This window comes from Haemaphysalis longicornis, unplaced genomic scaffold, assembly GCF_048455015.1.
Source record: "Haemaphysalis longicornis isolate Haplotype H1 unplaced genomic scaffold, Haemaphysalis longicornis Haplotype H1 scaffold_10, whole genome shotgun sequence".
NCBI classification, from domain to species: Eukaryota; Metazoa; Arthropoda; class Arachnida; order Ixodida; family Ixodidae; genus Haemaphysalis; species Haemaphysalis longicornis.
The window spans coordinates 103,281,256-103,309,240 of NW_027526204.1; the positions used below are offsets into that span (position 1 = coordinate 103,281,256).

The following is a 27,985-nucleotide window of genomic DNA, read 5'->3' on the forward strand; positions in this document are numbered from 1 at the left end:
CATTGTTCCCAGTGTCAAACAAAATAGAACACAACATGCGACCTTTGTGTGAAGTTTGAGCGCTAACCAAGCAGCGGTTCGCTTAGGAAATTTTTTTAAAGTGTTCCAATTATCGTCGTAACACCCTGTATTATCCCGAAGACACTGCCTGTAGATCAAGCTTTGGCATCATGGATTGGAAACCTTCGGTAATTTTCACGCATTTGTTGAACAATAAAATGAACATCCACTTTATATACAACCTTCTTAAGAAGGGACGAAGATATTGTCAACCAAGCAACATCCTCGAAGACCAAGGTACGGAGAGGGTTAGGGACAGAGCAAGGCCGAGCGGTGCGGATGCGGCAAGGCCGGTTGCCGCTCCGGCCCCCCAACGGGCGAAGTAGAAGGCGGAGATGTCCATGAGCTGCCGGCGGCGAATCATGTTGGTGAAGAGGAGCTCGTTGGCGGCCAGCATGCGGCAGGTGGCCGAGGGCACGGCCCGCGTGTCGTTCTTGATCCGGTAGCCGACCACGTCGGGGCGGAAGACGAACTGCGGCGGGTACACCTTGTCTGCCGTGTCCTCGGAGTCGACGCAGTCGCCGTACATGGACATGCGCATCTTGCGCAGCGCGAACACCTGCGTGCGTGCAATTTGTGGTGCGGTGAAAATGGCTTCGCCGAGCAAGAAATAAAAGTAGTGGGCGTTCGCCTTCTTCCAAGTCTTTTAAGTGATGTGGCTACTGCTCGGTGCCAGGCTACTTTGACATTACTAGACCGTTTATAATGTATGCTGCGGGAGCTGCGAAAATCCGCACTATAAACAAAACATGCGCGAATGCAGCCTAATTGCAAGGTACCTTTAAATCATTCTTTGCTTATTATGACACAACCGAACGCCACAGAGGTACGGTCCTTATTTTTTCTTTTTTTCCAGATCAGACGCTGATGCACGGTCTAACAATCTGCGAGCGCGGCTTTAACTTACACCTTGTGTTTATATTTTGACGCATCTGCGTTTCTTAAAGAGTATCTAAAAGAATGGATACCGCAGAGACGGAAGCAGCCCGGCTTATGCCAGCGGGACAACATGATAAGAACGTTTTTTTTTTTTTCTCTCGCATCCGCGCTTTGCGTTCCCAATGCCGAAGGCGGTTGCTCATCAGCACAACGTACAGGTAGTGGAAACCTTCAGCGTCACAGCTCGGCTCACTACATCCAGATGTTTGAAAGGAAAAGGGTGGTTGCGTTACCTGCACAACGTTACAATAGCAACAACTTGCCGACCGCGCCCGAGGAAGGGGGGAGAGTTGCTATCTTCAGAGGTGTGCCGAGAGCAAGGGCAGTTTCGGTTATGTGGCAAGAGCAAACAGAACAAACGAGCTGAAGAGTGCCTATTTCTTTTATTTTCTGTACGTGCCTAAGTTAGAGGAGAGAAAGGAGTGCAGGCTGCGTCAGATATGGCTGAATCCAACTTTCTTCTTTCTTTTTTGCGGCCCTAAAACGATGTCCCAGCTGACCGGTCGATCAGTGGACCCGCCAAAAACCGCACTATAAATGATATTGTGCATCAGGAAACCACATGATAAGCCGTACACTTATGCATTGAGTTGTATTTCCTGGCCTAGCGGTGGCCAGGAAAACCCTCGTTGTATCCGGTCCCGCACTATAATTCGGTTACATTATATTAAAGGTATACACTGCATTATTTAAAGGAGAGTTGTTCTCTGGCAATTTCCCGTTCCCTAGCGTACATGAAACTCTGATGCATGTGATTCCAGTGGTAATGTGTTCGAGGCTGATTCGTAAGCCTAAGCACTAGAGTACTCGCAGTCAGTTTTGGTACATGCATTCGGGTTTTCATGACTATTCATTTGACCTCTGCGTGAATGCTTTCTCTTTTTCCCTCTACATACACTGTGACTCGAGCAGCCATGCTGTTTCGCTAGGCCTTATTGCATGAGCAGAGACCAGCAAATGTTTAATCACAATGCGCATTATCATTATTCTTATGCCGGAGACTTGCCGTGCGCACATAGATTGATTGATTGTAGGGTTTAACGTGCCGACGCAACGCAAGCGATGAGGCGCGCCGTAGTGGAGGGCTGCGGATTAATTTCGACCACATGGGGATCTTTAACGTGCACCGAAATCTCGCACACGCGGGCGTTTTTGCTTTTCGCCTCCTTCGGAAAAGCGGCCGTCACGGCCGGGCATCGATCGAACCCGCGTTCTCGTGCTCAGCAGCACAACGCCTTAGCCACTGGACCACCGCGGCGGGTACCGTGCACACATAACTGCAGGCATAACATGCGCGCTAAGCCGCTTAGCCACATACCTCTTCCTTCATTCGATCAACGCCAAAGGCTGCAATGGCGTCAAGGAGCTTGATTTTGAAGAAGTTGTAGAGGGATACGTCCACGTAGTTCGCCGTCAGGATGGCTCGCCGTGCCTTCTCGGGAATGCGGCTTGGTAAGTACTGCGACCTTCTCGCGTTCTGCTGGAAACTCACCTGCGCTCGTAATGGAAATTAGCATGGTCTGTAACTGGCTTACCATATTTATTCTAATATAAGGCGAGGTTTTTCTCCAATTTTTTCTCCAAAATCCGTAGTAAGTCATACCCCGCCTTATATATATATATATATATATATATATATATATATATATATATATATATTCACTCTCCAAACTGCACCCTAGCCTTATAATCGTGACTGCCTTATAATCGAATAAATAAGGTATGTGGTATTTTTGCATGCCAAAAATTGTGAAGAATGTTTCTAGTACGAGCAAAAAGAACCACTTCGGGACACTGAACGAGCAGACCTAGCTATCTTCAGTGGCAAAGATTGTTTAGAATTTAAGCTTTCATTTCGCTGTGCAGTTCGCATTTTTTTTTTGTGACGTAGAGGAAACCAATTCTGAGCCGGCTCTGTTTCCATTGCCTGTGGTTACGAGACCTCCCTGATGAGGATGCGGTCTTGCGTGATTGGCTGCGTGGGTCACTTTTCATGACGTTTTGGCGCGCGCAGCCAATAACGTTACACAGCAGGAGAAATAAACCCCGCCTGCATTTTTCTGGCACCCCGCAGTATTTGCACCCCGAAGGCAAATCCCATGCAGTCAGCTGCTGTCCTTTATTAAAGCGATAGCTTTATTAGTGGGACCGATGGCGTTCTGTCAGAAAACTAACGCATTTCCTCATAGACCAGTTGGTCGACCGAAAAGCTCTGATAAGATCTCTGGACACACGGCGCATGCGTGACACTGGGCTTCCATTGTGTCAAAATGGTTGCCGGAAAACCGCGAAAAAGGAATGACTCTAGATAAAACAGTACAAGCATCCGTCATCAAGGAGTACAATAGTATACCTTTTCTCGTAAACCACGTGTCAGTATACATTTAGATCATTCGTAGATGCGCAAAAAGTCGTCGCATGGTTTCGTTCATTGTTTGCGATTTGGGTTTTCGAAGGCTTGGCGATCGATTGGACGCACTTTCAGCAAAGTTTGGACGCGCTTTTAGCTTTATGCGCATCGCTCAACTTTCTTTGGACAGGGATGGTAATTTTTTCTGCATCGCCTGGTTCGGCATGAAGGAGGCGCGGATATGGGGAAGCCGTATGCAACTCTATACTCGGTGAACACTTAAGAACGGCACCGATGATGATGATGATGATGATGATTGATGATGATTTCTATTGGTTTCCCCTTTGTATCGGGGTGATGACATGTCATCTTACCAAAAAAGACTAATATACCTATGTTTTACACTTTTGGTTCAATACTAGCGCTGCTTAGGGCAGGCACAAAAAGCTTATTAGGCACAAAATACTTTTTTTTTCTGTTACAAGTGGTAACTGTCCTAGGCAATATTCCCCTCTCTGCTTTTCGTCCACCAGCATTCTAATCTTCTTTTCGTCCCCTCGACAGCCTTGAAGTTCACTTCCTCTGTGATACCTTTAAATCCTAGGGCTTCTGACAGCCCAATATTCCCTTCATGTATATTTGGATGGATACCCTCACATTCTAGCACGATGTGCCGCATAGTTTCTGTTTCTTTTCCGCAGACCACGCATACCCCATCATTTTGTGAATACTTCCCCACAAAACTCTTAGTTCGCATGCAACCTGCTCTAGCCTCAAAAAGCAAAGCACTGCCCTGGGAATTATCGTAGAAATTTTCCTTTCTGATGTTCATCTTCTCAGCCCTGTACATCTCTAACGACGTTTTGGCTTCCATTTTTTCCCTCCATTTATTCGTTTCAATCTGCCTTGCCTCTTTTTTGGTTACCTTGGCTGTTTTGGATTCCCCACTGTTCTTTCCGTATTTCATCGTTAGCCTTCTAGTCTTTCTTAACCACTGCGTGTCCACGCTTTTCAAGTATAGGTACCTAAAAACCTTAGCTGCCCACCTTCGTTGATCCATTGCCCTCAACCTCATCTCAAAGCATATTTTACTCTGAGCTTCTCTAACTTCAAACGACGCCCAGCCCATATCTCCCTGAACTGCTTCGTTAGTTGTTTTTCCATGCGCGCCTAAGGCCAGACGTCCTACCGTTCTCTGGTTTACTTCAAGGCGTGATAGAACGTCTGATTTTAAGCAGAGTACAGCATTCGCAAACGTGAGACCCGGAACCATTACTCCTTTCCACATTCCTCTTACTACTTCATATTTGTTATACCCCCACAGAGCTCTATGCTTCATTATAGCTGCGTTTCGCTTTCCCTTAACCTTAAGTTGCTCCTCTTGAGTACTTAAGTAGCTATCCCCTTCGTTTATCCACACTCCCAAATATTTATATTCCTTGACTCTAGGTAATTCGCCTTGCTGGATAGACACTACGTCGGTGGTAGCGTCATTGAACCGGAAGTTGCCGCTGTGCCTTATCACCGTAGCCGGATGTTTCTCCGCGCGGCGCAAGTAGAGCGTTACTGGGAATATTTTGAACATGGCGTGAGCCGTTCCCGTGATTTTTTTTACTTATGCTTATAGACGACTCCAATGACGACAAACAAACTGCGTGAGACAAGGCAGACGATATCACGCATTCATAGCAAACCCCTTTCAAAACGCGCGCGCACTGACGTCACGGGTCCGGCGCTTTGGCGGAGTGACACACTACATGAGGTGGTGCCGTTCTTGAGTTGTAACCGACCGATGGAGACAAAATTGCAAAAGCTATCGCATTCGACAGTTCATCTCACCACGTCCTGTGTGGTCCAGCAGAGGGCGTGCTTGAGCAGGACCAGGGACTCGTCCATGAGCTCGGCGATGAGCACCAGGTCCAGCTCGGCGTCGAGGCGCCGGATGAACCGAATCACGCGCTTTGAGTTGTTCATGACGTTCACCGAGAGCCCCAGGTCGAAGGCCATCTGGTTGGTGCCGATGCGGCCGTAGTCGACGCGCATCCCGGCCAGGTACGACAGGAAGTGGCCCTTGCCGCGCGAGTCCTGCGATGGGGCGATTATTGAGCCGTGAACAGAGATGGTAATAGGTGAAGTGGAGGAAAACCATTACCTCGATGGAGAGAGAACGCGCTCTCCTCTCAGTCGCATTTGCCCCAGGTGTTTTTTCTAGCTGGAATATTGAACCAGAAATTTCCTCTAGCTAGAAACATCCTATCTGGAAATAGCATAATTTATAGCTAGAAATTCAGGTTCTAGTTCATTTCTAGCTGGATTGATATTTATACTTCCAGCTAGCATTTGTCAGTCCAGCGAGAAGAAGAAAAAAAAAAAAAACCCCCGCAAGCTGGAAATAACCATCTCTAGCTAGACTAAGAATTTTTCGAGTTAGAAGCTGTCGATTTCAGCTAGAATCTAATAATCTAGTCAGAAATGAAGCCGGAAATTATGATATTTTGCTAGAAAGACTGTTGCCATTTTCACGGGAGCGGCGCCGCTTCTCCTTAATCGCAGGGGCAGAGGAGGGCGGTCGCTACTGAATCACTGGCATTGGTGGCCATTGCTGGTATTGCTATGAAGTTGGTTTTGCCATTATCGTTTATGCCTGAGATGACATAATAACCACTGACAACTTCGAAACGTCGTAGCTGTTGCCGCGCGGTGAAAAAAAAGAAGAGAAAAACGCCGGTGTAGGCAGAACTATAGGCGCACGTTCAAAAAGAAAAAAAAAAAAAAAAAACATCCGCCCTTCCACTCAGTGAATTAAGGACGGCCAGCGAAGCTATATTATGTGCTGTTCTAAAATGACGAAATTTTATGTAAGACTACAGCCAAAATGGATCCGCCGGCCTCTCAATTAAGGCTGATCGTGCGTCCGTCGATGAGACTGGTCCGTAGCACCAGCTACTGCATCTGAATTGCGCCGCAAGCAACACACCCATAGAGAAATAAAAAAATTAGATATTCTATCTCTATGACACACCTACGCACGGCCCCGCGCTGCCGTTTTAAAGAATTGGAAACCGCATGGTGCGGATGTGCCTTCGGCGTGCCTTCGGTACAAGAAACGCTAATCTCGTGTCACACCTCCCCCTCACGCTTCCCGCCTGCAACGTTCCCGCACCCCGCGCTGTCATTGGCTGCGGCCACCAGCAACTAATTGCCTACGTGAAAAACGCGCACGGCGGCGGAAAATACGAGTATCTGGCAAGTTGGACGCGCGTGGTATGCGCGCGGAACAACCGATCCGGGGGGTCGTCCGGCGCCGAAACCGTTTAGCGAAGCTGCAGACGCGTAGCCGGTAAAACGCTTGTCTATAACAGCGATTTCAACTTCAACCAGCTACATCCGAAAACTGCCGAAACATACTCGTTCCAAACATGTCGGAGGCAAAAGCGAAGGGCTAAGACTTCAGAATTCCGCAGTAGTTTTATTCAAATCCTGCTCCGGCGGGGCAGGATAGGGCTGAGAGTACGAACGCTGTGTTATAGACAAGCCTTTTACCGGCTACACGGACTTGTCCCTTTCCGCTCATGTGTTTCGCCCGTGAAGCCGAAGTTCGCTCGTTTTTCGCACCGGGACCGCGCAGTGAACGCACATATGTTAGAGAGTTTTAGCTGTCCGTCTGTTCCGTCGTGTACGTAGTTACCGTGTTGACCGGGATCCGTCTTGGCACTTTTACATTCGCTGCGGTTGCGGGATTAGTTCCGCGGGCCGGCCTTCGCCATGTCCGCGCATCGTCACAGTGGGGTGCGCCTCCTCGCCCTTCCGCGCGCGCATGCGCAGTCGGGTACCGGTCATCACGGTAACTACGTACACGACGGAACAGATGGACTGATAAAACTCTGTTCTGGGGCCATATTCTCGACACCGTAAATTTCTCGTGAACTGTGAATTCACCGGAAGCTTTGTCTGGTTGGCTTTCACTTTTGGTCACGTTCCGGTTGGCACAGCGGTTGTATGTGCTGTCGTCATTTTGACGTTTCACGACGTTTACTAGCCCGTCTTTTAAAGTTTATCATATTTCTCTCTACTGAAAGCGCATAAATCTTGGCCGGAAATGAAAAACTAGACGCAATGCCACGGATGGATGACAGGCCTGTCTTTGCTATTCGACAACACTACGGCTTGTATGTGACGCCCTGTCGGCTTCCCCCACAGAACCATGCTCACACACTCGCACCCACACAAGTTTCCAACACCACACTGCCCTCATTGCCACCAACGTGATACCCACTTCCATTCGCTCTGTGAGTGTCCACACGACCCATTTCCCTCCTACCCCATGCCCCACCACCGGGAACAGGCCTTGGGGAGCTCGGACGTGGCGGTTCAGGAAACTCTAACCGCACGGACCCTTGCGGTCGCCGAAGCCGTATGGGCTTGGGCCATCCCTCCCCCTAAATCCCAGTTGTAAAATAAAGTGGTTCTCTCTCTCTCTCTCTCTCTCTATATATATATATATATATATATATATATATATATATATATATATATATATCTTTGTGATTGGCTGAGATAATGTGACGTACGCTATGTCACACCACGGCCGGACTGGAGCAGCGGCGAGCGAGTGCGCGCCCGCCGCTCCTCCAGCCCGGCCGTGTGTCACACGTTGGCAACTTCAGCCTGCGTAAAAGGTGGTGTTGCATAACAGCTTCCAAATGGCGGCTGCCGTCGCCGTGAACTAGGACAAAACAATGTGGTTGATGCCACTTTCATAAGAATCGGTAAAACACGAAATAGAAATGTGCCTTCACAGGAGCATTTAAATGTTTATTGTGCATCCATACGAACTTGCACATCGCTATTTATATTACGTCGGTATGGCTCCGTTAGACGCATCAACGTTAGACACTGGATTGCACTCGCCGGAACATTGCGTAAATCCGACTGAAACCACAGCCCCTTGAAAACCGTGCGAACATAACGGAACCGAAAGCAGTAGCAGCATCTCCTGGACGGCATCTGAATGAAGGAAGTAGTGGGAAATATATAAGACGCGTTCGTAGACCTATCCTAACGCTGTGTACCTCGGTCCCGTTGCGGCGAGAGAGTTCGTGGATCGAATCCGGGCGCATCCGAGTCAATGGAACTTTTTCTGGTGACGTCATTTCCGTGACGGATATGATGCCGGTCAGATCTTGATGTATCCGGGCATAAAAACTTTCGTGTTAAAAATTTCACCGACCTTCGGCGCCGTGGAATCCCGGTGAATTTGCAGCAGGCACCGTTTCGCACGACGCGCAGTTTTGACTGTTTTCAAGTCAGCGATAACGGATCGTAAAAATAACGTCCCGTATTTGGTTTTCACGTTTGGCAATAAAATAGCAGTTATTTGTTTGGCCAGTTACATGAGAGGGCAGTACAAGCCTCTTCATTACAAAGAACCCAACGCATGGCATTTGTCCACACTACTCCTAGTAAGCTGGTTAACTGTATGGCTGAAGGGTCACATGATCGAATTCAAGAAAAAATAACAAAGAAAAAATTTCCGAAATTCAGATAATTGTCTACTAATACTTAGCATTCTTATGCCGCTTGTCTTGAGTGTGAGTTCTTTCCAGCCAATTTTTTTGGTTTTTCTAAATCCTGTCCGACCAATTATCTCCACTTACGCCACTGTAACCGTTACAGGTTGAACTTTCGGGAAATCTGCATTATTGTGGAAATGCAGGGCGTTACACGGTTCGCCATTTTGCATGTTTTTTAAACATTTTGCTTCATTTTGAGTTCTTCAAAATTTTGTTCGACCATTTACCTCCATTTACGCTATTGTAACGATTACAAGTGCAACTTTCATGAAATCTGCATTACTATAGAAATGCAGGAAGTTACACGGTTCGGCATTTTTCGTAATTTTTATGGCGTTATACGTTGTCATTTTCCGTAATTCTTTATATTTTTTTCTTATTTTTGAGTTTTTCAAAATTTCGTTCGACTATTTATCTCCATTTACGCTATTGTAACGATTACCAGTGGAACTTTCGCGAAATCTGCATTATTTCGGAAATACAGGGCGTTACACGGTTCGCCACTTTTCGTAATTTATTATATTTTTGTTAATTTTTAGTTTTCCAAAATTTCGTGCGACCAGTTATCTACATTTACGCTATTATAACTATTACAGATGGAGCTTCCGGAATGTCTGCATTTTTGTGGAAATGCGGGGCGTTACACAGTCGTGGCTGTGTGCGGGTACTTGGCAAAGAATGCTACGCATTAAAATCGGACTTTTATTTATTACTGCGCTGGTTGAGTTCCACCTTGACTAATGAGTGAGTTCACGGCATCGGTACGCTCCGCCGTCATCAGGCGTAACGTTTCGCTCTCCGTCGTACAACCGATGGTCACGGCTCTCTTTTAAAGTCGATAATCTTTCTTGGGCTACTTAAACACAGAAATTGGTCTATCTGTCTGCCTGTGGCTCGATTCAGCCACCCAGCCAAAGTCAAAGTTAAACAGAAACTGCGCAATAGCCTTATATAACCAGCCAAATCTGAACGCCTAGGTCCGGTGTTAAAGTTCATACTTGTCAACATTGTTGCACAAGAACAAGACATTACGCAAATATAAGGCAGAAAATCAATACATTAGTAATATTTACAGTGTTCCTTTATTAAAAAATTACGGATGCTTGTTTTTTGCGTTAGCAAATAAAATACTACATCATCTGAAGAAAACCGTCGCCTGCTGTTGCCCGCGTTACCTGGCGACATTTAAAAAAAATCAAACGGCCACCGCATTGAAAGGCACCACTAGATAGGTTCCGCGTTCCGCTTGAAATGCTCGCAGAATAGGGCAACGTGGTTCTATAAACGCTGTATTCGGGTGCCTCGATTCACGCGCGTCTCCGCCGTACAGCGGCGCTGGCATCGAGGAACCCGACTTGGAGCAGTGGAACGCTGTAAATTTAAATTTACTGGAGCGAAACTCTAGCGTGTTATCTTGGGAGGAACGAGACGGGAGGGGAACAGCATGAGGGGTGAGCGGGAAAAAGAGGGGGGCACTTACTTGCCGAGGGCGCCAGTCGACTATTGTTTTCCGTCGTCATTTGCAACGAAATGAGTAGATACGAGGCCAATTTTTTCTGTGATCACGCCATAAACTTGTCGAATAGCATCTGACGATAGCGTGGCGGCGATGACGGCTGGCAAGGTGATAACGCAGTCACGCAACAAAGCGTGCATTGAAGCGCGGAGCTCAACTATGCTACTAAAAGCGATCGAAAGAAATAGACACGGTGAAAAAGATTGCGTGACAGAGTTTACCCGCTTTTCGCTCGCTTTTGGATCAACGTTACTCGATCGCCGTATGGTGTTGACGCCAATTTTAACCGGAAGAAATGTGTTTCTCTTGCCAACCTAAGCTGCCGTCTTAATTTTTATATTAATACATGCCAAGTGTTTTTATATCTTTTATGCGAAATATTTGATAGCTTGACTGTGACCTTCATCATAAGCTAAGCGTCAAATTACACTACATGTCGTCATAGCTAAACGTGCATCACGTCACTGATTGCTTACGCAAAAAAAGCAAAAAAAAAAAAAACAGGCGAATTCTCCGTGAATATGCAGTCAACAATAGAGGTTCTGACGGTCCCTTACTCTTTCCCCCTACACCCCTCTCCACATCCGACGCCTCCCTGTAACAAGCGAGCGATTAGACGCTTTGACATCTCTGGCTGCGTTCCAATTCGCGGACAGCTTGGTAGACAGCTTAAGAAGCAGACTAACTAGACGTGTAAAGGAATAATTGGAACGGCGCGGCGGGCAAGAGCGCAACACCAACGCAGACGACAACCTCGTAGCAGACATGTCGAGAAACGCGAGCCGCAGGTCTCGGAAATAATATTTCCATTATTATTACAAACATCACTTAATATAAAAATAAAACAAAATCTTATTTACCACTAATAAATTATGCTAAATATTTCAATAAAATAACGAGTTAGTTTGTAACAACATTAATACACGAAAAGGTGGCGCTGGCGTCGTTTTTTCAGTTCAGACAGGAAGGTAGCCTGCATCGTTGCTGACTTCGATACTTCGACTTCGATATTGGAACGAGGCTTAACATGGCGGACTGTCCGCGAAGACAGCAACGAAGCCGTCTAAAGAGTAAATTGGAACGCAAACACCATCTGTCTACGCTGCGGCGCACACGCACGGAAACAGAAAATTTGCCCAGGGAAGCCACATACAGCTTCGCTGTAAAAACGTGGCCTAGATTAACCGAGAGCGCCCTTCATTGCGGTCAACTTTTTAACCACAAATTTGCATTTTCCCACCTCGATATCGTCGATGTGTATTCCCTTGTGCCTGAGGGTGGCCGCGAGCGACTCGAAGAGGGCCATGGGCTCCCTGAGTATCGTGACGATAAAGACGTCCTTGCCGATTACGTTGGCGTACTCCTCGCGCCCCGAGTAGCGGTTGTGGTGCACCAGGACAGAGTACTGACGGCCGTAGCGGCCAATGTTGGGCACCATATTGCGCTGGAACCTTGAGAGGGGAGAAAGAGAGTGCCACTTCTTAGGTTTCTCTCTCTCTCTCTCTTAATTAAATACAAATAAAATCATGCTTGAAGAAGGTAAAAGTTGTAAGCATCATCATCATCATCACAATCCTATCTACGCCCACTGCAGGGCGTAGATAGGATGGTGATCTCCCATAGATCTCCAATTATCCCGGTCCTGTGCTGACTGCGACCAATTTATCCCCGCAAACGTTTGATCTCATCTTCCCATCTAACTTTCTGCCGCCCCCTGCTACGCTTGCCATCTCTAGGGATCCACTCTGTTACCCTTAATGACCAACGGTTATCTTGCCTTCGTATTACATGCCTTGCCCACGTCCATTTCTTCTTAATTTCTACTAATATGTCCTTAACACGCGTTTGTTCCCTGACCCACTCCGCTCTCTTCTTGCCCCTTAATGTTACACCTATCATCTTCCGCTCCATTGCCCGCTGAGTCGTTCTGCCGGACGGGGCCAACAAATTGCACACTTGGCTGCGTTGCTTGAAAAAGAAAGGTCTCACCGAGACTCGAACTCGGATCGCTGGATTCAAAGTGCACAGTGCTCACCATTACACCATGAGACCGATCTACCCAATTCCGACTCCGGGAATCGAACCCGGGCCTCCTGGGTGAGGAGGCCAGGTATCCTAGCCACTAGACCACGCCGGAGAACGAAAGGGGCGCCGGACGGGGCCAACAAATTGCACACTTGGCTGCGTTGCTGGAAAAAGAAAGGTCTCACCGAGACTCGAACTCGGATCGCTGGATTCAAAGTCCAGAGTGCTCACCATTACACCATGAGACCGATCTACCCAATTCCGACTCCGGGAATCGAACCCGGGCCTCCTGGGTGAAAGCCAGGTATCCTAGTCACTAGACCACGCCGGAGAACGAAAGGGGCGCCGGACGGGGCCAACAAATTGCACACTTGGCTGCGTTGCTGGAAAAAGAAAGGTCCCACCGAGACTCGAACTCGGATCGCTGGATTCAAAGTCCAGAGTGCTCACCATTACACCATGAGACCGATCTACCCAATTCCGACGCCGGGAATCGAACCCGGGCCTCCTGGGTGAAAGCCAGGTATCCTAGCCACTAGACCACGCCGGAGAACGAAAGGGGTGCCGGACGGGGCCAACAAATTGCACACTTGGCTGCGTTGCTTGAAAAAGAAAGGTCTCACCGAGACTCGAACTCGGATCGCTGGATTCAAAGTCCAGAGTGCTCACCATTACACCATGAGACCGATCTACCCAATTCCGACTCCGGGAATCGAACCCGGGCCTCCTGGGTGAAAGCCAGGTATCCTAGCCACTAGACCACGCCGGAGAACGAAAGGGGCGCCGGACGGGGCCAACAAATTGCCCATTTGGCTGCGTTGCTGGAAAAATAAAGGTCTCACCGGGACTCGAACTCGGATCGCTGGATTCAAAGTCCAGAGTGCTCACCATTACACCATGAGACCGATCTACCAAATTCCGACGCCGGGAATCGAACCCGGGCCTCCTGGGTGAAAGCCAGGTATCCTAGCCACTAGACCACGCCGGAGAACGAAAGGGGCGCCGGACGGGGCCAACAAATTGCCCATTTGGCTGCGTTGCTGGAAAAATAAAGGTCTCACCGGGACTCGAACTCGGATCGCTGGATTCAAAGTCCAGAGTGCTCACGATTACACCATGAGACCGATCTACCCAATTCCGACGCCGGGAATCGAACCCGGGCCTCCTGGGTGAAAGCCAGGTATCCTAGCCACTAGACCACGCCGGAGAACGAAAGGGGCGCCGGACGGGGCCAACAAATTGCACACTTGGCTGCGTTGCTGGAAAAAGAAAGGTCGCACCGAGACTCGAACTCGGATCGCTGGATTCAAAGTCCAGAGTGCTCACCATTACACCATGAGACCGATCTACCCAATTCCGACGCCGGCAATCGAACCCGGGCCTCCTGGGTGAAAGCCAGGTATCCTAGCCACTAGACCACGCCGGAGAACGAAAGGGGTGCCGGACGGGGCCAACAAATTGCACACTTGGCTGCGTTGCTTGAAAAAGAAAGGTCTCACCGAGACTCGAACTCGGATCACTGGATTCAAAGTCCAGAGTGCTCACCATTACACCATGAGACCGATCTACCCAATTCCGACGCCGGGAATCGAACCCGGGCCTCCTGGGTGAAAGCCAGGTATCCTAGCCACTAGACCACGCCGGAGAACGAAAGGGGTGCCGGACGGGGCCAACAAATTGCACACTTGGCTGCGTTGCTTGAAAAAGAAAGGTCTCACCGAGACTCGAACTCGGATCGCTGGATTCAAAGTCCAGAGTGCTCACCATTACACCATGAGACCGATCTACCCAATTCCGACTCCGGGAATCGAACCCGGGCCTCCTGGGTGAAAGCTAGGTATCCTAGCCACTAGACCACGCCGGAGAACGAAAGGGGCGCCGGACGGGGCCAACAAATTGCACACTTGGCTGCGTTGCTGGAAAAAGAAAGGTCTCACCGAGACTCGAACTCGGATCGCTGGATTCAAAGTCCAGAGTGCTCACCATTACACCGTGAGACCGATCTACCCAATTCCGACGCCGGGAATCGAACCCGGGCCTCCTGGGTGAAAGCCAGGTATCCTAGCCACTAGACCACGCCGGAGAACGAAAGGGGTGCCGGACGGGGCCAACAAATTGCACACTTGGCTGCGTTGCTTGAAAAAGAAAGGTCTCACCGAGACTCGAACTCTTATCGCTGGATTCAAAGTCCAGAGTGCTCACCATTACACCATGAGACCGATCTACCCAATTCCGACTCCGGGAATCGAACCCGGGCCTCCTGGGTGAAAGCCAGGTATCCTAGCCACTAGACCACGCCGGAGAACGAAAGGGGCGCCGGACGGGGCCAACAAATTGCACACTTGGCTGCGTTGCTGGAAAAAGAAAGGTCTCACCGAGACTCGAACTCGGATCGCTGGATTCAAAGTCCAGAGTGCTCACCATTACACCATGAGACCGATCTACCCAATTCCGACTCCGGGAATCGAACCCGGGCCTCCTGGGTGAAAGCCAGGTATCCTAGCCACTAGACCACGCCGGAGAACGAAAGGGGCGCCGGACGGGGCCAACAAATTGCACACTTGGCTGCGTTGCTTGAAAAAGAAAGGTCTCACCGAGACTCGAACTCGGATCGCTGGATTCAAAGTGCACAGTGCTCACCATTACACCATGAGACCGATCTACCCAAATCCGACGCCGGGAATCGAACCCGGGCCTCCTGGGTGAAAGCCAGGTATCCTAGCCACTAGACCACGCCGGAGAACGAAAGGGGCGCCGGACGGGGCCAACAAATTGCACATTTGGCTGCGTTGCTGGAAAAATAAAGGTCTCACCGGGCTCGAACTCGGATCGCTGGATTCAAAGTCCTGAGTGCTCACCATTACACCATGAGACCGATCTACCCAATTCCGACGCCGGGAATCGAACCCGGGCCTCCTGGGTGAAAGCCAGGTATCCTAGTCACTAGACCACGCCGGAGAACGAAAGGGGCGCCGGACGGGGCCAACAAATTGCACACTTGGCTGCGTTGCTGGAAAAAGAAAGGTCCCACCGAGACTCGAACTCGGATCGCTGGATTCAAAGTCCAGAGTGCTCACCATTACACCATGAGACCGATCTACCCAATTCCGACGCCGGGAATCGAACCCGGGCCTCCTGGGTGAAGGCCAGGTATCCTAGCCACTAGACCACGCCGGAGAACGAAAGGGGCGCCGGACGGGGCCAAGAAATTGCACACTTGGCTGCGTTGCTGGAAAAATAAAGGTCTCACCGGGACTCGAACTCGGATCGCTGGATTCAAAGTCCAGAGTGCTCACCATTACACCATGAGACCGATCTACCCAATTCCGACGCCGGGAATCGAACCCGGGCCTCCTGGGTGAAAGCCAGGTATCCTAGCCACTAGACCACGCCGGAGAACGAAAGGGGCGCCGGACGGGGCCAACAAATTGCACACTTGGCTGTGTTGCTTGAAAAAGAAAGGTCTCACCGAGACTGGAACTCGGATCGCTGGATTCAAAGTGCACAGTGCTCACCATTACACCATGAGACCGATCTACCCAATTCCGACGCCGGGAATCGAACCCGGGCCTCCTGGGTGAAAGCCAGGTATCCTAGCCACTAGACCACGCCGGAGAACGAAAGGGGCGCCGGACGGGGCCAACAAATTGCCCATTTGGCTGCGTTGCTGGAAAAATAAAGGTCTCACCGGGACTCGAACTCGGATCGCTGGATTCAAAGTCCAGAGTGCTCACCATTACACCATGAGACCGATCTACCCAATTCCGACGCCGGGAATCGAACCCGGGACTCCTGGGTGAAAGCCAGGTATCCTAGCCACTAGACCACGCCGGAGAACGAAAGGGGCGCCGGACGGGGCCAACAAATTGCACACTTGGCTGCGTTGCTGGGAAAAGAAAGGTCTCACCGATACTCGAGCTCAGACCAGAGTGCTCACCATTGCGCCATGAGACGTATAGACCATGACTTGAGGAACTTGGTGAAGACCTGGCGAATCGATTCGCTGGGCTGGTGAGTGTTATTGAGTGCGTACGTACATGGATTCCACGATTATCAACAGCGCGGCGACGGTGCTGGATAGAGGACGTCGTGGTATGTTTGCACATGTGTGTACGACCCAGCGTATCTCGCTAGGTTAATCTTCGTCCGGCGCATTATACAGCAAAGCTCACGCCATGGTTTTAACCAGAATTACGGTCTGGGGGGGGGGGGTATCGAAAACCTCCTGGGGGGGGGGGGGGGGGTGTATTAATCCATGGGAAGGATGCTCGTGGTTGTGGAAGCTTTTTTTTTTCGTGGTGTGGGGTCGATATCCTTCTGGGGGATGTTGGAGGGTGTATAAGTCCTTGGCTCACGCACTTATCCGTCCCTATGGAGGACGGCCACCAGGGGACCATGCTGTTATGACGTGCCCCACGTGAGCTCCTGCTTTGCCTCGCCGTTACCACGGATTCTAACCTTACCACGGCCTGATTTTGATGTCTCAGTCGACGCCCTGCTACTTTCACTTTCGACTGACACCGGGATCTTCGAGCTACGACTACTTTCGGCGGGGAAAGCGGCCGCGACTTTCTCCTACGTGTGAGCTGGCCACGCTAGGCCTAACTCCGCCACTTCGCCTATCGGCACACCCCACTCTCTGCCCCGAACGTGCTCGTGCTCGTCGCCGCCGGGGCCAGCGCCGTAGCCGGCGCCCAGCGGGGCACACCTGGTCGGCCATGCACAGCTCTAAGGCCACTTTACCTGACGCTCCGCCCCCCCCCCCCCCTCCCTCACAGCAAGACGCTCCAATGGCTACGGACGCCCAAGGTTACCCAATGGACACCCCAGCCGAAGGCGATATCGACCTTCCCGGAACTTCTTCCACTACCCCAGACGACAACCGGTGGATAGATGTACGTCGACGCCAACGAGCCCTTTGAACCCCTACTGCAGCCGATACTCAACGCTCTTCACCCACCGCCACACCACGAAGCAACCACGTACGAACTGCCCTGCCACCAGCCCCGCTTCCATCAGGAGACATAAAGATTGTCTTTCCACCCCAAAGCGGATTGGACCTGAGCTCCCACGACCCCATCACAGCCACCCTCCTGAAAACGCAAGCCTTCCTTCCTCCTCACCCGCAAGATCAAATACGGCTACATCTGCGTACCAACTTTGTTGTCATCAGCACTGATCTGGAAGATCGCGCACGTCAATATGCGGCGCTCAACAATCTCAGTATCAACAACTGTTTATACACCCTTGCAACACACGTGGCGGCACCAGCAAACAAAACTGCCGCCGGGGTAGTATGAGGTCTTCCTTTGGACAGGAACGCTGATGACACCCTCGGCGACCTGATACGGTTTAACCCCCATCTTCACATCCTCGATGCGCGCCGCATGGGCTCCTCCACCCTCACACAGGTTACCTTCCACGGATCCAGTGTTCCTTATCGGATACGCTACCATATGGTAACACTACGCTGCACTACCCTAAATCGCAAGACGGAAGCCTGCCCGCGCTGCTGCACCGTTGGACACAGGGCCGACGTATGCCCCTCACTAGCAGCCGACAATCGCTGCACCATATGCGGCACTCTCCACCCTTCCCCGCAACACACGTGCCACCCTCGCTGCATAATTTGATTGGGACTTCACCCAACGGGCAACCGAGCCTGCCCACAGCGGTACGGAAGACCCCCACCACCCGCCGCAGAATCATCGTGGACCCCGCGACAAGCCAGCGTTTTCGGCAACCCGAGGCAATCCCGCGTCTACGAAGACAGCTAACCTGACAGCCGACCGCCCAAGACAGACTCGGGAACCCATTTCTAGCCAGTCACCTTCATGCCGGCTATGAAGCCCCCCCCCCCCCCCCCGGGACATCGCCAGGGCGCCCCGTTGCTGAAGACTTTGGAACCCCAACCTACGCCCAGGTTAGCGCGCGAGGGCAGACACCCCTCCGTCCTTCTCCGTCCCCACAGCAGCACTTCCCTCCCGCCTTTACTCTCTCAATACCAACCCACCCTTACAGAAAGCGATACCAGCAATGCCAATGGACAGTTTCTCCGAGCTCAAATTAGCCAACCCAAACAGGAACTAAAGAACCTTCCTACAAACGCCCCACCTGCCAAGCGCCAGGCCACCGACCCCACCACCCCTCTCCCCCCACCATCCCACAATTTACCTCTCGCATAGAAGCTTTGGAAACCCAATTAGAATCCCGAGCCTCTACCATCACCGCCATCCTTAAAGCTTTAGAGAACCTCTCCTCCCAAATGTCCCTCACGCAAGCCAGCATCCAAGATATAGCCCTCGCCCTCCAACCCTCCATGCCCCAACTTCCATCTACCCATGATGACTCGATCAACCCCTAAACAGTTAGTTATATGGCAGTGGAACTGCCATGGCTTTAAGTCCAAACACGCAGTGCTCGCAACATACATTGACCACCACGCCACCCCACCCCACATCATACTCTGCAAGATCCGGGACCTAACTTCAAATTCACGGGATACAAGACACTCCAAGAACAATCAAAAATAGCATTATTAGCCCACCGCAATCTTACGGCCGATATTGTGGAGATTAACGGCACTTTCCATCCCCACACCCTCATAAAAACTATCGCCAACGATTCGGCCCGAACGATACTATACATCCTCAACATTTATAGCACCTCACGACTACAACACCGCTTTCATACTCTCTACAAAACCGTACTCGCAGAGGCAGCTAATGCCCCTCTGCTGATCGTAGGAGACTTCAATGTACCTCACCCTGCACGGAATTACCCCCGCACCACCCGAAAGGCCGGCTTCTCTTGGAAGACATTCACACGACTCGCCTCGCCTTAGAGAACGAACCACATGTACACACGTGCCTTAGCAATAGTGTACAACGCGCCACTTCACCGGACCTTACACTCACACACATCAAACGAACAACATGACAACGCCTTGACGGCACCCTCAATAGCGACCACTACATCATCCAAACTCTTCTTCCGCTCCCCTCACCACGATCATGCAGCCGCCCTTCATGCACCCTTGTTAATTGACCCAAACTCCGCACGTTACTTTGCGCAACTGCCCAACTAACTTCCCCCTCACATACATTTGACATTAATTCTTGGATTGGGACCCTCAAAACTGACATCAATGCATGCACCACACAAGCTCGAATTATAGAAACTTCACCGAACCCAGACGTGCACATGGCTCACTTCCTAGAAGCGCTTGCTAATCTAACCCGGCGCTGGAAAAAACAGCCGCCGCCTACACCTCCGCCTCACAGAACTCAAATTTCAAGATGTAGAGAAATACGCCCTGCACCTCCAGAATGCACGCTGGCAAGCCATCTGCGACTCACTACACAATGGAACCAGCCTGAAATGCACCTAGCACCTCTTTCGCCACCTTCTCGACCCCACGATGACCGAAGCAGAAACTACATCCCGGCCAGCTGCGCTAGCGCACAACCTATCTAACTCTGTCCCGAATCCTCTCGACGCCCTGCGCGACATGTACATTGGCCAACCACAACCCCTTTCCGCCCCTCACCCGCAATACGACGCACCTCCTAACCTCAAACTACACGCTCCGTTCCCAAAATCCGAGATTACGGCCACCCTGCACCACATAATCGTAACACCACCCCAGGCCCAGACGGTATTACATATTCGGCTCTCCGAAACCTCGACACCGCGTCCATCGATACTTTGCTCGAACACTTTAACGACTGCTGCGCTCATAGTACGCTCCCAGAAACCTACGGCACAGCCACCGTTACCCTCATACCGAAACCACATAAACCACTAAATTATCAAAACCTCAGACCCATTTCCCTCACCTCCTGCATCGGCAAACTCCTAGAAGAAATGGTGCTGTCCAGAATAACTCAACATCTTGATGACCTCGATGCTTACCCTCACAACATGTTCGGCTTCCTACGCCACCTCAGCAGCAACGACATTCACCTCCAACTCCACCAGCACCTATTATCGAACCCACCCGAACGAGACACTTCAGCTATACTAGCCGTAAACCTCACTAAGGCTTTCGGCAATATTAGCCATACCGCTATTCTGGACAACGTCAACTCTTTACAAGTCGGAGAGCACTGCTATGGTTACGTGCGAGCTTTCCTCGCGGACCGCACAGCAACTCTCCGACTTGGTCCTTTAAAGTCCTCTCAATTTCCATTACCTGCCAAAGGCATCCCGCAGGGCTGACTACTCTCCCCCACTCTTTTTAATGTAGCTTTAATACCCCTTGCTCGGGCTCTCCTACAAATACCCACACAACACAGCGCTTTGCACGCCGACTATATAACAGTGTGGATGTCACGAGGCAGCGACGCGCATATCCAACACACACTCCAACTAGCGGCCACAACAATCACAGCGACAGCGGCGGCGGCCGGGCTATCCGGCTCCCCCCACTAATCAGAGCTCCTTCTACTCCCACCCAACCACCGGCCAACACGACGGACAGCCAACATCCAAGTCGCTTTGTCGGGCTCTGCCATACATCCAACAAGATCGACTCATCACACAGACCATTCACCTACTCAAGACCCACGCAGACCACATTTCGGGAGTTCTACGGCGCGTCACCGCGCGAGGACATAGCCCTAGGGAGTCAGACCGCCTCAAGGTTATCCACGCCATTTTCAGCCCACGCATCACGTATACCCTACCATATCTCGCCATCACCCGCACCGAAATGACACGAATAGAAGCCATACAACGCGCACTATATCTCCGTACGCTACATCTACCCCTCAGCGCGGCTTCCGACGCTCTCCTCAACACGGGCATCTTGAACACACCATCCGCACTTATAGAAGCACACCGACAGGCCCAACTATCTCGCATTGCCCTAACCCACACCGGCAGAACAGTCCTATTCTCCCTCAAATTTTACCCGCCCGTCCACCACTCCCCACCCCTCCCTATCCCTCAAGAATTTCGAGGGGATCTCTATCCCCTGCCCATCCCCCGCAACATGCACCCCACCTACCACACAAACCGTCGCCTGGCGCGAGCACAATACCATGTGAAACACTTCCCTCCCTCCTCGAACACGGACGGATAGGTGGTATTCGTTGAAAAGTTTAGCTGTCAATTTCTTCGCTTGGTAACACTGGAAACGGCTGCGCGCGCGCACGCCGAAGAAAAAAAAAAAAAAAAACGCCGGCCTGCGTTGTCTGCTCCGTTTCAACCCGATTCTCAACGGTGGTGTCAACAGAGACGTTATTAATCACGCTCACAGTGCACTCGAGGCAATACTTTGCGTTCGCTGAGGTAGACTTCGTTCACGTCCAGCACAGTCATGTGATAGATGATGATGATGATTAGTGGCTCTCCCTTTGAACCGAGGCGTCGGTTTTCAGCAACCGACTTGCCTGTCTTATTGCGCTCGCTTGCCCTACTCCCAGCTAACGTAATAGATTTGCTTCCTGCCTCCCATCTGCCCCTCTTCCCTGTTTTCAACTCATCGCTCCCAACCCCCCTTTTTTCTCTTCTCGCTGTTCTAAATTCTCATCCGTATGATTACTCCGCCTGCGTACCCATCCCTCCCCTACCTTTCCTCCACCACCACTCCAGTCGCCTCTTCGTCACCTCTATGGCCTTAAAGTTGAGGTTCCCCCTCGCCCCAAATCCCAAAGCCTCCGCCAGCGTCATTTCCCCCTCACCCCCTGCAATGGTCGTATCTCTGTGCAGCCCCTGAAAATTTGGTCTACATATTTTCCCGATCACTGCCGCAGCATGCGCATGTTTCATCCTGCTGCCTGTAGCTACCCGTGTATGCCCGGGTACCGCCATCCCGCGGAGACCGACGTAACGAGTGACGGCGCACTCACACGGCTGCCTGCATGCGCGCCTCGCCAGCGAATACAAGCAATACGTTGATGCTGCAGAACAGCAACCCCGCCAAACGCACACCTCAACCCCCTCTACCTCAGGCACCATCCGCGGAGGACGCAACAATTGCCCTCGCCACAACCCTCCACCCCACCCCCCAATTCTCAAACGGCCGTTAGAAATTTCTGAAGGCGCATCATTTCGCCCCTCGCCCACGAAATTCCCTGCTCCCACCCCCCTCCTGAACGCACCATCTCCCTTTTGTGGAGTCCTGGCCATATGGGCTTCGGCGGCGCGGAGAAGGCACACGAAGCGGCCCGAGCTTTGATACACCGGACCCCTAGCAGAGCCCCCTCCTCGCTTCCCACCCACCTCCTCACCTAGAGCCACTGCTCACCTTCCGTGAAATCACCCTCCATCACAGGCTTTCACGCACTACCCTTCCACCACCTCACCCCTCGTTATCCCCCGTTGAATCAGCACTATCCCAAGCAGCACAAGCATGTACGGCTAAGCATGAGCTGTCCATCTCCGGCCGGGTAATTCCTGCTCGGCCGTTACTCCCTCGCCATTCGATGCATCCTCATCCACATGTCGCTATCCCTCTTCCCCACCCCCTCTTGTCCACACTGCGTGGACTACGAAGACACCCCCCACCTCTGGCACTGGCACTGGCCCTTCCTGCTTCCTCTTCCCCTACCCAACCCCACCCCTCCCCCCACGACTCCTGGCTGTCTGCCCTCCCGCGCGTCCGCCAAGTCCCAGTGCGTTCTGGTCGACAGGGCTCGGGCCTAAGAGCTGCGCTTCCGCTGCTCAACCGTCCCTAAGCCTGGCCAGAAATAAAAGTGTTTATCTCCGTGCCTATAAGCACCCATAACGCTTCTGCAGCATATCGGCGTTTGATTTCTCGCTCGAGTTTTGCGCACGTGATATTGTGCGACACAAATAGGCCTTCGCGCGTCGTCATCATAGTCCAATGGACGATAGGAAGACATACAGCAAGGTTAAACTTGTCAGACACTGGGTGCGATGCAACAGCGGAGAGCAAACATTTAGGAGGGTTTTTCTCCAGGGTCACTTCGCCATAGCACGAATAAATTGCACATGCAGTTAGCTACTTAAAGTAACATTGCACGAATAATCGTGATTCAGAAATTATGCACGGAGAGATAAGGTCATATACGGAGCGTGGCGCCTGAAGCTCAGGTTTCATGACGGGAAATCGGGCCATCGTTGCACGCAAGGGCGACCATTTACCTGGTGGGATGGCCCAGGTAGACGTCACGGGGTCCGATGGCGAATGTAAGGTCCCGGGAGAAGCCGTAGCGCATGAGCACGTTCTGCACCGTGGTGCCGGCGCACTTGTGCGTCTTGATGAAGGCCACCCGGCTGTGTTCCGAGCAACCCGTGCCGATCCTGGGAGCGTAGTCGAATCCTTTATATACTATCGTGATCATAGGGTCGGCTTTTCCTCTAACGAGTACGATCATCGCATCTGCTTTTGGAGCGAGCTTCTACTGAGCTAATGCCCATCTCCAATTAGCCCGCAGCGAACCATCTTGCTAGGAAAGCTGGCCACTGCTGGAGAAAAAGCGGTCTGTGTGAAGCAGTCTGAGTCGAGTGCGACAGTACCCCAAGGTGGAATTCATGACTGAAGGCATGCATGCGCAAGGACGTGCCTACCAGGTATCCTCTACCGTTACTCCCCCAAACCCCAGGCTACGAGTCCTCCTGTCGTATTGAGACATCACGCATCATTAGAGAGTTTTAGCATAGCGGGTCGCTAACGCTACGGCGGCGGGTAGCGGGGCCCGACTGCGCAAATGCAAATTCGTTACGGTAGGGTGGATTAGTTGCGCGGGCCGGCCTTCGCCATGCCCGCGCATTCGCTCCGCTGAGGGGCGACCTCCTCGCCCTCTCCGCGCGCGCCTGCGCAGTCGGGTCCCGCTAACCCGCCGCTGTAGCGTGAGCCTCCGGTAGCCGCTATGCTAAAACTCAGTATTACCGCGTCAGTCGCACGCTTCCTGCCTCGCCATCCCATCCTGAAGAAGCGCCACTCTACACCGCCTGGATACAACTACATCGGTACTTTCCCCGATCCCGCAGCCCGGAATCGCATATATACTTTGGCACCTACAGAGGCACCCGCAAACGGTACGAAAACTGTGCATCCCCTACTCGCATTATATGGGAATGTTTCTTTAAACCCTCCACGCTTAGGTCACCTGTTCAGATCACCACGCCAGAGCAGTGGGAGATGCTCAGCCCCAACGCCGGCCTTCTGAAGCTGTCGTCCAACTAGCCTCGGACTCCGCCTGTGCTTAAGGGCTACAAACCGTCGTCTGCCTCGTTTTGGGGATCTCCAAATCTCTGCCCTCCCTGTCTTAGTTTTGGACCAAATAAAGTGTCTCGTGATTCAATGAAGACAATCAATTAGTCACGACGCAGCTTGCCGTTATAGTAAGACAGGCCCGAGTTTGACATGTTTGCATCCTTTCTAGCAATATTTGACGGTGCAATTCTGCCGAAGCATCACAGGAGGTTTCGGTAACGAAATGATAATATGACGTCCTTTGGTGGAAGAACGGTGGCAGGAAGAGATTTTGTGGTCCGCTGCGTAAGAGAAACATAATTCAAGAGTTCTTTCATGGCTTCAAAGAACTCTGCTACGCTATTTCACTCTTTCATCCGTGCCTGGAAGCACTGCGAAAGCGACAGTTATCGCCAGTTCAGAACGACACTGCAGGATTTGCTTGTCGCAGTAGATCCGCCTTCCCCATGTGCTTTGCTTTTGTGGCGATTTTGTAGCGTAAGCTACACTGGCCGAGGTTGAGCAGTTTTTGCGTGGATCCCGAAGGGCCGTGCTGCGCAAGCGCGAGGAGCATTGGATTAGATTAGATTTGGATTGGATTGTTTTGGATTGGATAATCCAATCCAGTTGGAGTACGGGCGTGTAGAGAATTCGGTCTGCACATTCGCCGGTCTGCGCATTCCAGAGGAGTGACGTCATAGCCGCGGCAGACGCACTGGCGCCGGCGCGTGCCCACTGTGCGCCTCCGTTGCGCAGTAGCCAAGTCAGACGCTGCGCCTTGGCCGCTTGATAGCTGTTTCGCGTGGCTCCTGGAGAGCCGTGGTGCGCATGCGCGAGGAGCAGTGACTGGACTGGACTGGATTGGTTTGCTGAACCTTAGCTCACGCTACGTGTATCCTGGCATAGCCGAGCTAAGCCACTGCTAATTTTTTTAAAGCGGCTATCGAGTGCGTTCATTGCTGCTGCTAAGAGGAAGCCGGCTAATAGACGCTGCATCGCTCTGACGACGTAATTCGAGCGCTCAAAGAACGCCATGACCGGGAAAGAGAAAAATATTTTGATCAAGTTTCTAAGTTATCTGATGAGCAAAGAGCAAGTAACCTTTGGATGAGGCTCTTTATCACCCCCTATTCTAAGTACTGGATGAGTCTGTTCGCTACGTTCTAAAAGCCTTCAAGATTTTCAAAAAAGAAGTTGAAAATGTTTTGAAGGGTCCCTTAAAAAGAAAATAGGTTACGAAAAGACGAGGACAAAGGAAAGGCAAGGGACGGGACGAGCACACTGTCCGGCACGTTCTCGGAGAGTGCTCGTCGATCCTATATTTGTCTGTTTTGTGCCCGTCTTTTGGTTCGCGCTGTCTTATTTCAAGCAAGAGTAGCTTTTATAAAGCGTCTCAGTATTACTACACCTGACCGTTAATGAGATTCAGTGTTAACCACGCGTCAACCCTGCGTCTCATAAGAAATATAGAGCCGGACCCAGAGGCATGAAAATCTAGTAATGCGGGCAGCCGTGAGAAAAAAAAAAACAGTATTTGTCATTGCGTGTCAGTTTGGGCTGAAAGGACGACGTAATGTTAGTTGGGGAACAGCTTAGCCGCAGGTACTGGCGTGTGGGGCACAAGAAAGACGAGATATCCACAACGCGTGGACTGAAGCGCCGCTTCCGTGGTCTGCACTTCGTAGACCACAGAGCCCGATGGGCCGCGCACAAGTGATGTACCAGTCTTCGTTCGAGAGGCAGGCAGGAGAGCGAGACGATTGCACGTTAGCGGCACGAGTGTGATTTTTTGAGAGTTTTAGCAGTCCGTCTGTTCAGTCGTGTAAGTAGTTACCGTGATTACTGAGACCCGACTGCGCATGCGCGCGCGGATTCGCGAGAAGGCGCACCCCACCGTGGCGAATGCACGGGCATAGCGAGGGCCGGCCCGGTCAAAACGGTAACTACGTACGCGACGGAACAGACGGACTGATTGTTACGGGAAGCAGAAAAAAGGACACTTGCACATAGCTCCGAGGGATCCATGCAGACGATGATGAACCAGTGAGGCTCAGCTCGAGTTGTCATGGCTGCTTGTACATAGTTCATCCACGTAAATACATCGCTGCTTCATCGTTGTCTGCGTGGATACCTCGGAGCTATGTGCCAGTGTCCTTTTTCTGCTTCCCGTAACAATATGTCATTGGATGCTCGTCGGTTTCTTCGCACGATTTGTGAACCAATGATCTGTTAATGGTTGTTTCTTCGAATGTAAAGCAGTGGTCGAATGTAAAGCAATGGGAGACATTGTCTCCTCTATTCTGTACTTCGTTATCCACGCTCTAGCAGCCACGTCTCAGCTGCAAAGTAACAGCACACATTACGTTACGATGCTTCGGACAGTCAGCCCTGTAGAAAGTTTTACGACCGCCGGCTGGTAATATCTTCTTGCGCTTCAAAACAGGCACCCGACAAACAATTCACACACTATTCTTGCAGACATCTTTTTCATCTCCGGTATTGCAGTTCTTGCGAGGTTTGAAAATTTGTGCGCCTGTGTTATGAGGCGCGCCGTCGTGAAGTGCTCGGGAAGCGCTCGGACGTTTTTAGTTTTCTTCTTCCAACAGAAAAATGACCGCGCTTCAACGGCCGAACCCGCGTCGTTCGGGCCAGCAGCACAACGGCTTAAAACACACACTCACACAAGCGCGCGCACACGCTCACACACTTAAATCGCGCGCTTCTAGAGATCTAGAATTCATTTGCATATGACCAACTGTGTAGAAAATCCGAATTCCCTCGTTACTTCGGCAAATTCGCAAAGGCGGGTTTCATAGAATCGAAGTTCAACTGTACTATTGCATAGAATTCTACGTACTCAATCGGCCTTGATTATATAGGTGCCAACGACGTAGGAACATTCGACAGGAATAGTGACATGCAAGTTAACGTGGAGCATCGGTCCAGAAGGAAGCTTAGGTTAATTACCCTAGGAATTGGAGGAAGAAGCCGATGACGACGACTCCGCTCAAAAGTAGCGCCAAGAACTGTATCCTCCCTTGCCTAGCCAGCGAGACGAGCATCTGCTTGTTGCGGGGGTGCAGGAACGTCGGCTGTTACGAGCAGGAAGATAGGAACCAACAAGTGCATCGACCTTATATCTGTGGTAATCTGCTAAAAGCAAGAAACAAATAATAAGGCACTTACCGAAATCATGATGAGCGCGGGAATTACGATGGAACCAGCGTAAACGAGGCCTGTGGCAGGAATACGTTCCTGTCGGCTTCTTTTTCACTAGGAATGGCGCGCGCAACGCTTCACAGTGATGATTGTTGTCCTCTTTTATATGGCTCCTACCGCAGGACAGACAACGATTT

At 51.2% G+C, this 27,985-nt stretch overlaps 1 protein-coding gene and 31 non-coding genes across 32 annotated transcripts; all 32 read right to left on the bottom strand.

Annotated features, from left to right (window-relative positions):
- Positions 1 to 178: 178 nt before the first annotated feature.
- On the bottom strand, positions 179 to 27,824 carry LOC144159995 (galactosylceramide sulfotransferase-like). Its single transcript, XM_077691622.1, has 7 exons — positions 27,816 to 27,824; positions 27,597 to 27,721; positions 23,576 to 23,734; positions 11,679 to 11,889; positions 5,189 to 5,434; positions 2,318 to 2,491; positions 179 to 619 (listed from the first exon to the last, which is right to left on the bottom strand). Exons 1-7 carry the CDS (start codon positions 27,822 to 27,824, stop codon positions 269 to 271), a joined length of 1,275 nt encoding a protein of 424 aa, XP_077547748.1. The 3' UTR covers positions 179 to 268.
- Positions 12,640 to 12,711, bottom strand: Trnaq-uug (transfer RNA glutamine (anticodon UUG)). Its single transcript has one exon. It is a non-coding gene; the product is annotated as a tRNA-Gln (tRNA).
- On the bottom strand, positions 12,723 to 12,794 carry Trnae-uuc (transfer RNA glutamic acid (anticodon UUC)). Its single transcript has one exon. It is a non-coding gene; the product is annotated as a tRNA-Glu (tRNA).
- Trnaq-uug (transfer RNA glutamine (anticodon UUG)) lies at positions 12,859 to 12,930 on the bottom strand. Its single transcript has one exon. It is a non-coding gene; the product is annotated as a tRNA-Gln (tRNA).
- Positions 12,942 to 13,013, bottom strand: Trnae-uuc (transfer RNA glutamic acid (anticodon UUC)). Its single transcript has one exon. It is a non-coding gene; the product is annotated as a tRNA-Glu (tRNA).
- Trnaq-uug (transfer RNA glutamine (anticodon UUG)) lies at positions 13,078 to 13,149 on the bottom strand. Its single transcript has one exon. It is a non-coding gene; the product is annotated as a tRNA-Gln (tRNA).
- On the bottom strand, positions 13,161 to 13,232 carry Trnae-uuc (transfer RNA glutamic acid (anticodon UUC)). Its single transcript has one exon. It is a non-coding gene; the product is annotated as a tRNA-Glu (tRNA).
- Positions 13,297 to 13,368, bottom strand: Trnaq-uug (transfer RNA glutamine (anticodon UUG)). The gene has a single exon. It is a non-coding gene; the product is annotated as a tRNA-Gln (tRNA).
- On the bottom strand, positions 13,380 to 13,451 carry Trnae-uuc (transfer RNA glutamic acid (anticodon UUC)). The gene has a single exon. It is a non-coding gene; the product is annotated as a tRNA-Glu (tRNA).
- Trnaq-uug (transfer RNA glutamine (anticodon UUG)) lies at positions 13,516 to 13,587 on the bottom strand. Its single transcript has one exon. It is a non-coding gene; the product is annotated as a tRNA-Gln (tRNA).
- On the bottom strand, positions 13,599 to 13,670 carry Trnae-uuc (transfer RNA glutamic acid (anticodon UUC)). The gene has a single exon. It is a non-coding gene; the product is annotated as a tRNA-Glu (tRNA).
- On the bottom strand, positions 13,735 to 13,806 carry Trnaq-uug (transfer RNA glutamine (anticodon UUG)). The gene has a single exon. It is a non-coding gene; the product is annotated as a tRNA-Gln (tRNA).
- On the bottom strand, positions 13,818 to 13,889 carry Trnae-uuc (transfer RNA glutamic acid (anticodon UUC)). Its single transcript has one exon. It is a non-coding gene; the product is annotated as a tRNA-Glu (tRNA).
- Positions 13,954 to 14,025, bottom strand: Trnaq-uug (transfer RNA glutamine (anticodon UUG)). Its single transcript has one exon. It is a non-coding gene; the product is annotated as a tRNA-Gln (tRNA).
- On the bottom strand, positions 14,037 to 14,108 carry Trnae-uuc (transfer RNA glutamic acid (anticodon UUC)). The gene has a single exon. It is a non-coding gene; the product is annotated as a tRNA-Glu (tRNA).
- Positions 14,173 to 14,244, bottom strand: Trnaq-uug (transfer RNA glutamine (anticodon UUG)). The gene has a single exon. It is a non-coding gene; the product is annotated as a tRNA-Gln (tRNA).
- On the bottom strand, positions 14,256 to 14,327 carry Trnae-uuc (transfer RNA glutamic acid (anticodon UUC)). The gene has a single exon. It is a non-coding gene; the product is annotated as a tRNA-Glu (tRNA).
- On the bottom strand, positions 14,392 to 14,463 carry Trnaq-uug (transfer RNA glutamine (anticodon UUG)). The gene has a single exon. It is a non-coding gene; the product is annotated as a tRNA-Gln (tRNA).
- Positions 14,475 to 14,546, bottom strand: Trnae-uuc (transfer RNA glutamic acid (anticodon UUC)). The gene has a single exon. It is a non-coding gene; the product is annotated as a tRNA-Glu (tRNA).
- Trnaq-uug (transfer RNA glutamine (anticodon UUG)) lies at positions 14,611 to 14,682 on the bottom strand. The gene has a single exon. It is a non-coding gene; the product is annotated as a tRNA-Gln (tRNA).
- On the bottom strand, positions 14,694 to 14,765 carry Trnae-uuc (transfer RNA glutamic acid (anticodon UUC)). The gene has a single exon. It is a non-coding gene; the product is annotated as a tRNA-Glu (tRNA).
- Trnaq-uug (transfer RNA glutamine (anticodon UUG)) lies at positions 14,830 to 14,901 on the bottom strand. The gene has a single exon. It is a non-coding gene; the product is annotated as a tRNA-Gln (tRNA).
- On the bottom strand, positions 14,913 to 14,984 carry Trnae-uuc (transfer RNA glutamic acid (anticodon UUC)). The gene has a single exon. It is a non-coding gene; the product is annotated as a tRNA-Glu (tRNA).
- Positions 15,132 to 15,203, bottom strand: Trnae-uuc (transfer RNA glutamic acid (anticodon UUC)). Its single transcript has one exon. It is a non-coding gene; the product is annotated as a tRNA-Glu (tRNA).
- Trnae-uuc (transfer RNA glutamic acid (anticodon UUC)) lies at positions 15,350 to 15,421 on the bottom strand. The gene has a single exon. It is a non-coding gene; the product is annotated as a tRNA-Glu (tRNA).
- Trnaq-uug (transfer RNA glutamine (anticodon UUG)) lies at positions 15,486 to 15,557 on the bottom strand. The gene has a single exon. It is a non-coding gene; the product is annotated as a tRNA-Gln (tRNA).
- Trnae-uuc (transfer RNA glutamic acid (anticodon UUC)) lies at positions 15,569 to 15,640 on the bottom strand. Its single transcript has one exon. It is a non-coding gene; the product is annotated as a tRNA-Glu (tRNA).
- Trnaq-uug (transfer RNA glutamine (anticodon UUG)) lies at positions 15,705 to 15,776 on the bottom strand. The gene has a single exon. It is a non-coding gene; the product is annotated as a tRNA-Gln (tRNA).
- Trnae-uuc (transfer RNA glutamic acid (anticodon UUC)) lies at positions 15,788 to 15,859 on the bottom strand. The gene has a single exon. It is a non-coding gene; the product is annotated as a tRNA-Glu (tRNA).
- Trnae-uuc (transfer RNA glutamic acid (anticodon UUC)) lies at positions 16,007 to 16,078 on the bottom strand. The gene has a single exon. It is a non-coding gene; the product is annotated as a tRNA-Glu (tRNA).
- Trnaq-uug (transfer RNA glutamine (anticodon UUG)) lies at positions 16,143 to 16,214 on the bottom strand. Its single transcript has one exon. It is a non-coding gene; the product is annotated as a tRNA-Gln (tRNA).
- On the bottom strand, positions 16,226 to 16,297 carry Trnae-uuc (transfer RNA glutamic acid (anticodon UUC)). Its single transcript has one exon. It is a non-coding gene; the product is annotated as a tRNA-Glu (tRNA).
- Positions 27,825 to 27,985: the final 161 nt, after the last annotated feature.